Source organism: Cornus florida, unplaced genomic scaffold, assembly GCF_030987335.1.
Source record: "Cornus florida cultivar Cherokee Brave unplaced genomic scaffold, ASM3098733v1 CherokeeBrave_3.0.0_Hap2_Chr11, whole genome shotgun sequence".
Classification (NCBI taxonomy): domain Eukaryota; kingdom Viridiplantae; phylum Streptophyta; class Magnoliopsida; order Cornales; family Cornaceae; genus Cornus; species Cornus florida.
The window spans coordinates 77,180,520-77,192,535 of record NW_026775581.1 but is presented as its reverse complement, the minus strand read 5'-3'; the positions used below and the strand labels follow the sequence as shown (position 1 = coordinate 77,192,535).

At 35.9% G+C, this 12,016-nt stretch overlaps 1 protein-coding gene across 1 annotated transcript; it reads left to right on the top strand.

The window, feature by feature from the left end:
* Positions 1 to 580: 580 nt before the first annotated feature.
* On the top strand, positions 581 to 4,385 carry LOC132284496 (two-component response regulator ARR12-like). Its single transcript, XM_059786606.1, has 5 exons — positions 581 to 1,015; positions 1,729 to 1,881; positions 2,132 to 2,536; positions 2,856 to 2,932; positions 3,019 to 4,385. The coding sequence occupies exons 1-5, from the start codon at positions 886 to 888 to the stop codon at positions 4,276 to 4,278; spliced, it is 2,025 nt and encodes a 674-aa protein (XP_059642589.1). The 5' UTR covers positions 581 to 885; the 3' UTR covers positions 4,279 to 4,385.
* Positions 4,386 to 12,016: the final 7,631 nt, after the last annotated feature.

Genomic DNA, 12,016 nt, shown 5'->3' with positions numbered 1-12,016 from the left:
CTTCACCAATATTGTTTGCCATGTCTGAAAAAATTGAAAAAAATCATGTTTGCCTTAAAATGCTTGAGATTGCATTTTTGTTCATATATTGTAATGGTAAAAGTATAATGGGTATAATTGTTATTTTATGTATTCAGTAAACCAACAATATTAAAAGGGGAGATGAGTGTTATTATTAAAGTTATAGGGAAAGTCCTTATTATTTAAACATTCTTTAAGACAGTCAATATAATTTACCCCAAGAAAGAAAAAAATAATATTGAGACTATTTCACACAATACTTTTTTACCCAAATGCAAATGCCATCACAAAGTACAGATGAACAATAAAATTTCAATTAAATTATATTATATTTACAGTCTTATTAATAAGAAACTAATTTTAGAAACAATGGGCTATTCAAATTCAAATTCAAAAAAAAAAAGAAAAAAGAAAAAGACACTATATTACCAACTTCTAAAAATATGTTACAGGATTAACTTACACGCACCCTATAATGATGTGAGATTTATTTTGGAAAAAAAAAAGGTATTTAATTTAGAGAGAGAAAGACGCGGGGGGGGGGGGGGGGGAGGAGAGAGAGAGTGTCTAAACAGGAAACTGCAATAAAAAACAGAATGGAATCAATGACTAGAGCATAGACTGAAAAATTGGACTTTAAACAGCCCCCCTCCCCTCTCTCTCTAAAAGATATAATATGATTCCATTCAAGCCAATCAACGATCTTTGATTACTCTTTCTATACAAGCATTTCTCTCTCCTTTTATAGGTTCTGAAATCTAGCATTTCTCTCTCCTCTTTCGGTTAAATCTTGAAAAGAAAAAGAAAAAATTCACAACTCAGCTTTAGTTTTCATTTCTGGGTTTTGCAATTACTGTTGGAAAAATGACTATTGAGCAGAGAATTGATGTACCCAGTGATCAATTTCCGGTGGGTATGCGAGTTCTGGCCGTGGATGATGACCCAATTTGCCTTAAGCTGTTGGACACTCTGCTCCGAAAATGCAACTATCATGGTTTGTTTGCTACTTCTTTATTTTGATCTCTTGTTCATTTGTTTGATTTCTTTGAGAGTTTTTGCAACATGGGTATTTAGATTTGTGCTCTCTTGTTAAGATTTTGTACTTGATTTGGATTTTATAAGTGAGAATATATAGATTTGGACTCAATCTTTCTCTATCTCTCATGGTTGGTTTGGGAGATTTTGGATTTGTTCTTTTCTGCTGAGATTTTGTTCTTTATTTGGTGTTTTGAAGTGTTTTAGAAATGCTCTTTTCTTTCTCCACACACACATTCGGATTTGTTTATTCCAATTTTTTTGGGGATAAATATTTGTTTATGGGATTTTGAAGATGGGTTTTTTTTATATTTATGCTTTATTAGTAAGATTTTGTCTATCATTTTTTGATACACATATGAAATCTCTCTCTATGTTCCATAAATTGTACTCCAGATGATTCAAAATAGAATCTGAATGATTATTCACTTAATTTGTACATGGTGTCTAAGTTTCTCAGTTTAGTAGAGTTGAATTTTTTTCCTGAAAAATTAGATAGATTTTTTCCGATTATATTACTATTGTAGATATTCTCTTAACATGATACTTGATATTTTCTCTGTAATCTCGGATTAGGTTTTCGATTGCCTTCGGGTTTAAATGGGCCATTTTAGTTGTATATATATTTTTGATTCCTTAAATTCTTTAAACAAATGGTTCATTGATCTGCAGTTACGACTACTAGTCAAGCAATCACGGCGCTGAAGTTGTTGCGGGAAAACAAGAACAAGTTTGATTTGGTAATCAGTGATGTGCATATGCCAGATATGGATGGTTTTAAGCTGCTTGAGCTTGTTGGTCTTGAAATGGACCTACCTGTTATAAGTAAGCCAGTAATACATGATTTTTAGAGTATTTTATTCCTTTTCCTAGGCATTATGGCGTTATTCTTTGAATTCTTATAATTGCAAAAAACTTGTATATTTACCTGGAAAGCTACAAATGAAAAACTTATAATCTATCATCTTAAATGTAGTAAGATAATAGATTTCAGAACTGTGGTATACATATATGTTGTGTGTGGTCATTGCAAGCAGGTCTTGATTTTAATATTGGTTTGTTGATGTGGTTGCAGTGTTATCGGCTAATGGTGATCCGAAGCTTGTGATGAAGGGAATTACACATGGTGCTTGCGATTATTTGCTAAAACCCATTCGGATTGAGGAGCTAAAGAACATCTGGCAACATGTAATTAGGAAAAAGAAATATGATCCCAAGGACCGAAATAACTCTGAGAACCCTCATCCAGAAAATGGTAGAGGACAAGGGCTCACTGGGATAGGAGATTCTGATGAGAGTGGGAAGCTCATTAGGAAACGAAAGGACCAAGATGAAGATGAGGATGAGGATGAGGAAGAGGAGTATGATGAGAACGGAAACCGTAATGATGATACATCAGCCCAAAAGAAGCCTCGGGTTGTTTGGTCAGTGGAGCTGCATCGTAAGTTTGTTGCAGCTGTTAATCAATTGGGCTTTGACAGTAAGTTCTTCACCCCTCACCTTAGCCAAAGAAAATTGGCCTTCTCACAAAAATTTTATGTAACTAGTCCCAATGTATTTTTTGGCGTTTATAAACCAATTTATTTTGAATGATTTGTTTCAGCCTGCTAATAATTTCATAAACATCCTGATTATTGGTGATCGCATGAACTATCCCTAAACTCAAAAGTATATCTTCTTGTCATGATAAATTTCCGAATCTCTGAATTCATTGACATGCCTTATTTTTTTCCCATTTCATTCATCGTGCTGCCCATGCCTAGTAAGGCTCTCATTTTCTAATGTTCCTCCCAATGCAGAGGCTGTACCTAAAAGGATTCTAGATCTGATGAATGTGGAGAAGCTTACTAGGGAAAACGTGGCAAGCCATCTCCAGGCAAAAGCCCAATCTTTCTTGTGCGACTTCTTGTAATCTAATTTTTCTGTTTCCTGAAAGCTTATTAACTTTTTTTATGGTTGCAGAAATATAGGCTTTACCTGAAAAGGCTTAGTAGCCAGCAAGCTAATATGGTTGCAGTCTTAGGCAGTGCCGATCCTGCATATTTGCGAATGAATTCTCTGAATGGAATTGGAAATGTTCATGCAATGGCTGGATCTGGACAGTTTCAGAATGCTGCTTTGAGGTCCTCTCCTAATGGGATACTTGGAAGGTTGAACTCTCCTGCTGGTTTGGGTTTGCGGGGCCTTTCTTCTTCAGGAATGGTTCAACTAAATCACTCACAAAACTCAAGTAACCTGATGAATAATAAGTTCCACCCCATTATACCAGCAGGAAATCAAAATGGGAATATACTTCAAGGGATGCCAATGTCATTAGAACTTGATCAACTACAGCATAATAACAGTGTCACACGCATCGTAGAGCTCTCCAACACCACTGATGATCTGTCTGTTTTCCCCATTTCCAGTGGCTTCTCGGATACAAAAATGAATGCTGGTAGCTCTAGCAACTCTCTTCTTGATGTCCCAAACAATCCTTTGATGATGCAAGGACACCTTCAAGAGATACAACGGAGGGGAGTCTTGGGAGATCAATCTTCTGTTACAATTGCTTCCTCAAATTCAGGATTTCCTTCTCATTTGACGGACTTTAGTAGATTTAATGATGACTGGCCGATTGCTGTTCAGTCATCTGGGATCCAGTCTGATTCTTATGCATTAAATGACTGTTTGAAACAGGCCCCTTTGAGTGGCTTGACAGATGGTATTTCTTCATTTCCGATGCATATAGGCAGTAATCCACATGATGTTAGACCCATCGCTATGGTGACTGAACAATTGGTGGATTCGACTACAGATTTACAATGCCAAGTAGCCTCTATAAGCAGTATTGCTGGGCAAAATATGGACTACACCCAAAAACAAGGGTGGAATGATTTTAGACAGGAAGCATCTCACCACTCAAATCTTACGCGCAGTTCGGCGAACTCTCTGATCCCTCCTCGTGGTGTTATGGGTCCCTTTAGCCAGAGTTTGGACCCAAGTGCAAAAATGTACCATAAAAATACGGATTTCAATTCGGTTGGACAATCATATTTTGTTGATCCCCGACCCCTGCAGCAGAATGAGGTTGAGCAATCTGCTACAGCAACATCACTGAAGTTGAAGCACGGTTACCTCATGGAGCAAAGGAAGCCACAGGCCACTTCGGATTATGATAATGTTGGCTCCTTGGAAGATATTGTAAGTGTTATGATGAGACGGGCAGGGTCAAAATCTTGAGTTATCTGTTAGGGTTTCTGTTGGATGTTTATTTTACGGTGTCTACATAAGATTTAGATGTTGTTTAATAAACCTGAAAATTAAGTACTGAAATTTAAGTGCTGACATTTCAAGTAGTATTTCTAAATTGAGATTTTTTTAATTTTTATTTTCTTATATATATATATATATATTTGAATTTTAATTGTTCAGAATTCAGTGATAAGTAGTGAAGTCACTGTCAGTTAAAATTTTAACTCTTTTTTAGTGGCACTTATTTTTTTTTCAAGTGAGATTTAAATTTCATTATCAAAGGGCACTTAATTCATTCATAGTTGAGTCGTGAATTCGGTTATCAAACAGAACTTAGTTCTTGGTGATATTTGCTTTTAAGTCTTGATCTTGGGATGAAAAATCATCAGTGATGACCTAATGGTCTGGATTTGAGATATAATCTTCTTAGTTACTTAATGGCACAAAATGTTTCTGAGTATCATAACTAGTTTTACATGCTTTTTACATGTACCTGCTGGGATTGATGTTTGTTAAAGAAAACATTGTAACTTTGTTCTGTCTGTTACTCTTATTTAATAACATAAGCCAGGAGAGATAGCACTTCTATCAGGGGATAACATGAACTATATAAGTTATTGCATTATAGCTGCAGGCCTTATTTTAAAATTGGAACTCTTTCTTTTCTTGCTGTCATCTGTTGGTTTCGATACAATGGCAGATATCTTTGTATTTTTACCTAATTCACTGGTAAATATATATAACGCATTGTTACTAGAAATAATAAAAAGAAAACTGCACTTTCACTTTGCATCTGAATAATTGTTGGATTTATAATTACTTCATGGTAGAAACGATAAAGATTGTTGGTGATAATGTCTCATATTTTCTTACATTGGAACTTCAAGAAATTTAGATTGAATGTATACTTCAGGAAGAAAGGAATTCTGGTCTTGGGCACGTCCAGAGTCTTTGATACTACATGACTTCTTAAAATTTGGTGTCTGCTCTCATCTCTTTGCGTGTGCTGAGGACGGTTTCATATTTATAGTGTTGGCATGGTACTTGCGTTTGCAGGAGACTTGGGCAGTCTTGGGAGGCAGCACCCTTTTGCCTTGTGTGGTGGGTATGGAATGAATAGAACAGGCTGCACTTCAAGAGTCAATTACTCCATTGTCTAGTTTGAAACTGTTAATATTCAATGTGCTGCACTTTTGGATTTCTGGATTTTTTTTTTTGGTCATGTACATTATTTTGTAGAATTTATTGGTAATCAGAGTCTAGGTTAAAGAGCTTTTGCATATCTTGGGTTGTGCTGCTTTTGTACTTCGCTTTATTATACTTATTCTAATATAGGGAAAAAATAGTGGTCAAAAGCTTAATTATAGTACTACATAAGAGAGAAATTGGATGAGTCTACCTCCACTAGTCTCAATCATCTTCAAAAACTTCTGTTGGCAGCATAATTTAGTCACTGGTTTGGCATCAATTATCATTGCATCTACCGTATGCTAATGTTGATAAGGCAAAACCAATTCTATATTGTCTATTTGTTTTATAAATATATACTATATATAGAGAGAGAGAAAAAATAAGTTATATTCTCCATGGTCTTTGGTTTAATAAAGAATTCATCTGGACTGCCAAATATTTATTCTTGACTATTTCTGTGATAGTCAATAAGCCAAGTCTTTAGGGAAGTTGGCAGATTTTCTATACCACGTTGCAGTGCAAAGTCATTCCTATGTGACACTACTAGGCCATAGTACATGGATGACAGCATTTTGATCATTGTTTATTTAGATAGTTTCTCTGATCTATAATTAGCTTTTGACATTATATGAATAGTCTTTCAGAATTATGTGGAGTATGTTAGAGAGTTGCAAGATTCTAGTAGGTTGGAGAATCTATAGAAGCTAGTAGGCTGTAGAATATTATTGAATATTGAAAAACTTGCAAATATCTACACAGTAGACAAGATTCTAGATGTGATGAATGTTTTAGAGTCGACAGGATGCCCTATAAATATGGGCGGGAGATTCATTTATAACTAGGGGTGTTAAATTATGACACAATACGATAATACGACATGAGTTAAAAGGATTTAGGTTTAATATAAACAGGTTTGGGTTATAAAAGGATCGACACGATTAACTCGTTTATTTAGCCGTATCGGGTTAGGGTTGAGGAGTTCAACCTTTGTAACTCGTTTATGACCTATTTAACTCAACATGTTATAATCGTGATTATGACCTATTTAATATATTACTTGTTTAAACCCAATTATTATGGATAGTTAAGTTATTTCAATATAAACCTTGTTTATGCCTTATGATTTTTCTTTTTATTTTGAATATTTGAGTTAATTATAACAAATTTTTTCTATTATTTAGTATTTGATTAAATATTAAATGTCTCGTTTTAATAAACAGGTCATTAAACGGGTTAACACGTTTACCTGTTTAATAAACGGGTTGGGTTAGTATTAAAATTTTTGACATGATTATTAAATGGGTTGGGTTTAGGTTTACTTATTTAATATAATACCCTTATATCAATACGCCACGAACACGAATTACCACCCATATTTATAACTAACAAGCTCTAAGAGTGAAAGTGAGGCATTGAGTGTAGTAATTCACTACTTGTAATAGTGTGTGTGAGTGTGCAAGCACGGTAATCTATCTCCGTTTGTTTGCACCTTAAATGTTTGATTGTCTTTTCAATCTTGAAATTAATTCAACTATCAAACTATGCTGACAGTTGTACATTATAAAAACGAAAAACGTGATTCGCCTCGCTGAGATACATTTTTTCGAAAAGAGAGAAGAGAACCATTAAAATATATTGAAATCATGTATAGATTTGCATTTAGGTTTATTTATTCTCATGTCCACTCCTATATAAATTCTATTATTATTCACATCAATGTAATATATATTTTATCTCTTTCTCTTTTACATGGTATCAGAGCCATCAATTCTTTCTTTATTTTTTGTTATTTAATTTTTTGGTGGTGTTTCCGTCAAGAAAACACAATATGTTTTGTGTTTGAAACAGGCCCTTCACAAGTCCTTTCGCAAATGTGATTATATTAGACGAAAGTTAAGACTTAGATTGTCCCGACACAACCAAAAACAGCCGAAAAGATGCTTTCACCACGCCACCATGCGCCTCAAGTGGTAATCCCACTCTTTCATGTGCTTTTACGCGCACCAGCAGTAATCCCGCACCTCAACGTGTCGGATCAGCTCCGTCACCGCGCTCACACGCGCCATCAGTGGTCATTACACGCGCTTTCAACGTGGTGAATCTTTACAAATTCATCACCCTTCAGTTTATAGTAGTTACCAACGGAGATGGCAACGTCAACCTATTCATGCTCCGCACCTACCTCCAAGATTTTCATAGATCCCTCCTACGTCACCTGACATGTCAGCATTGGTGCAATGTCAGACACATTCTGTAATAGTAAATAATATACCATTGTAGTCACCGTCGGGGATAGCATCATCAGTCCCATCCTCGGTAGCGGTTAAACTTCAAACTTACGCTTCCGCATCCCAACCTTCAGTCTCAAGTCCATAATCAGCAAAAGTCTTATTTGGCCATTCAATTAGCCTCAAAGACACATCAGTAGCGGTGCCAGCAGCAGTGCCACATCAGATACAGTCAGCAGTAGTGCCATATCAGACACAGTCAGCAGTAGTGCCAGCAGTAGTGTCACGTCACCTGCCAGGTCAGTTGTTAATCGTGCCTCCATCTTCATCATGGGTGAAAATCCATCTCCATCAAATTTCCATCAATTTTCACGATCTTGCCTTCAATCTCAAGTTTGGTTTACTCACCTTGAGTTTGAGGAGCTGTTAGATTACAAGTTTACTCCTTTACCTACCACATAGGTTTCTTGCATACTACAAATTACCGTATATGGTTACACCTACCATATTACATACCAAAAGTTACTTGTTCATCACTCACCTATCCCTAAATCTTCTCCTATATATAATCTTTATGACATCAATACAATATACTTTCATCTATTTCTTTCTCTCTCTCTCTTTCATCAATACAATATTCTTTCATCTATGTACACCTACCATATCACATACCAAAAGTTACTTGTTCATCACTCACCTATCCCCAAATCTTCTCCCATATATAATCTTTATGACATCAATACAATATACTTTCATCTATTTCTTTCTCTCTTTCTTTTTCTCTTTTATAGTACATTTAACAAGAACCTCTTTTATACTACATTTAACAAGAACAAATAATGAAATATCTAAAAGGATTGCTCCACTATCTTTTCACCTTTCATTCCATATAATCTATATTGTCAAAAAAGATTTATATTCTTTTTAGAAACAACATTTTACTAATAGTAAAAATAAGGAAGATAACTTTGATTAGAATAATACTTAAAAATTATGAACACTTAAATCATATTCATAAGCTTAATTTGTTACGTAGTCAATCAACCAAGTCTAGAAGGGGAACTGCTTGGCAGTTTTCCTATATTAGTTCAATTTTACAAGATCATTTGACATTTGTCTCTTTAGTTCATCAACTTGCAAGAACTATTCAATTTACAAAATCATTGTCTCTTTATTCAACCTATAAGAATGATGACTTACAAGAAGATAATTGGTATGCCTTCAATTCACCAACTCACACACACAAATAAACAGCAACTCTTGAAACAGAACATGTCCCAAGCCTATGATTTTTGTTAGGGTTTAAAGAAATAAAGGACATGGTTGCTATTTTCTGCCTTGAAACAACAAATACAATAATAAATTTATAAGATGTTGTGTTCGCGCGGTCTTACGCCGGTCGATGGACTCTTTGCGGGTGTGTCAGAGTATTTGTACAAAACACTCAAAAATATGTTGATTCGAACACCAGCCTATCCCTTTTCCCGATGGCTGACTGTCAGGCGATTGTGTGGGAGAGAGACTAGTAAGAACTTCCAGCAAGGTTCTTTTTATACCTTATTTGTAGCAAGGACTTTTTATCAAAGGTGCTTAAAAGAAAATAAAATGCGATTTAAAGTAAATGAAAATGAACTGGCTGAATTGAAATGGACTTTAAAATAAATTGGCTGAATTGAAATATCACGGAAAATAATGACATTTTTGAATGAAATCCTGGCCGAATTAAAATGACATGAATCTGATCAAAGATTTGTCATTGAATCCGTTGCATAAAACAAAGATTTAATTTGTGAATAGCACAATTAAGCATTGCAAAAGAAGAATAAGTTACTGGAACTTAGTCTCTTCGAATGAAATTTGCCATTTGGACAAATGAATTGAAGATAAAGATAACGTTGAGTCATTTGATGAATTTTTGATTCATGCTGATTTGTGGTTGGTGCTGGACCAATTGGAATAGATTACAAGACTTCTATTTATAGAAGTTCTAAATTAACTAATCTATTTATTTCTTGCAAAAATATCTCGTTGCCCTTGATTTTCTTCACTTTGTTACTCAAACAAAGTCATGCTTCAGTATTCCTGTTATGCCTTGCTTCGTCTTTGAATTTTCCTTTCTTTTATTTGCTTTAGTTGAAGATACTTTGCCAAAGAAAACTCCTTTTGATTTAGTCAATGCTAGTTGCTAAAAAGTTGCTGACAAGTTGCTAATTTTTAGCAACTTCCTTCCCTAGGCTCGGCTGATCTTTAAATAGCCTGAATAACCTTTTGTAGCTTTCATCCATTTATTCACGCGGCTGCCCCTTCGTTGAATTCCTATTTCATAGGGATTTAATTTCCTTCTTCAACTAAATTCCTACCTCGTAGAGATTTAGTTATTTGTTGTAACTAAATCTCTAAGTCTTTCTTTTTCAAATAACATATTTGAATTAATTCAAATATTAATTACCAAGATTTCAGCAACAACCTTGTTGGGTGAGGTGGCTGTATTCCTAGATTTTCTCCTTTTGTCTCTCTATTGGCCGACTTCCCTTGGAATCCTATTGCACACTTGTTAGCTCCTCACTGGTCCACGTCACTGCTGAAGTGGCTGCCAAGTTTTGGTGCCAACAAATGCCTTTGAATTTCAAATGTTTTATTGGCCACTCAGGCCAATAAGATTTTTGGAATTTGAGTCGACCAAACTTGAATTTCAAATTTTTTGGTAGTTAATTCCTTTTCTTTCCAACCACCTGCCTTAATGGTTATCCACTTCCTAATTAAAGCGGTGATTACATCAATTCGTCATTACACCCAGCTAGTATTTAGCTTCATATCCTGAAATTTCTGAGATCATTCTTCCTTATCGCTAACTCTGAAAATTCATTTCCTCATCTCTCAACAATCCAGATTCCTTTAACGATCTTTCATGGCTCCTAAGAAAACCAAGTTAACCGATTCTACTTTGGCCCCATAACCTTCAGATTCTTCAACTCATAGCAGTGCCATCGAGAAATCCCTAAAAACTCTTTCTTCTTACAAGTATTGCCTTAATACTCTCATAGATCTTCGTACTGACTTCAAGGGTTTAGGTCTTGCTTTCCTTGATGAAGCTCCTTCATCCATCTCGCCTTACTACCCCTCGGCCGAGGCACTTCCATTTCTTCAAACTTTCCCTCCTAATGAAAATGGCAGTTTGCCAAATTTTCATTTCAGGACATGGCATATTCCCGATGATGCTTGGATCAATTGGGTTGACCGAGTTGGAGCTGTAAAAGGAGAGACGTGAAAAACTTGTGGTATTTACGATGCCATTCAACTGAGCAACACAAATATTGCTCAGGACAGGGCTCTGATGATAACAGCTATTTTTAACTGGTCGACCACCACCAACTCCTTACACTTAAAGTGTGGCATGATGGCTCCAACCATTCAAGATGTATGTTATTTAACCGGCCTCAAACCCTTTGGAATTGATGTGAGTACTTTACTGGTAGAAGAGGACTCCCCCTTTATTTTTCCCTCTAAGCAAACTAGAACCAAATCCTCTGAATCCTCATATGGCAAATATTTAACCTCTACCATGGATCTTCGCGTTCCTGTAAATGATGCCGAGCACATTGCCTTCTTGTTGGCCTGGCTGAACAAATTCCTCCTATGTGTACCAGCCTTTCAAGTTACCAAGGATTACATTCATGTGGCCGTCGCTCTTTCCAGAGGTAAACCCCTTGCTCTAGCTCCTTTAGTGCTATCCCATTTATATAGAGGAATTTATGACCTGCTTACCTCTAACTTTGGACGTTACGGTGGCCCCCTCTGGTTATTTCAAATTTGGCTGCAAGTTTACTTTCCTGGCCGATGGCCTTACCACAGGCCGTGCCCAAATCTCACTCATTTGGAGATTGTTTTAATTTCTTCTACTCTGGCTGTGAACATAGAACCATCAGCCAGTACCTTCCATTTTTCTCACTGTTCTCTAGCCCCTCGATGGCTGTGGGCCAGTTTCCTTTTTCCAAGAGATCTTCATTTCAACACTGGTCCTTTGGGGACAGTAAATTCAAAGGTTGGGGTTGAGTTTTATAACCCTAGTCAACTTGCTAGGCAATTCGGCCTGACTCAAATGATTCCCATGCCTCCTTACCCCTCCTTTAACAAAAATTTCAATCGACGTGTGGTATTCCCAGATGAATCTTATGTTAAGAATGTTTCTTCTCGGTTTTCTAGTTTACAGGCTGAATTCAGATTCCAACCCTTCATAAAAAACCCAGCTTCAGATTCCAGTTTTGACTAATGGTGGTCCTCTTACATTACCACTACCAGGACGGCTG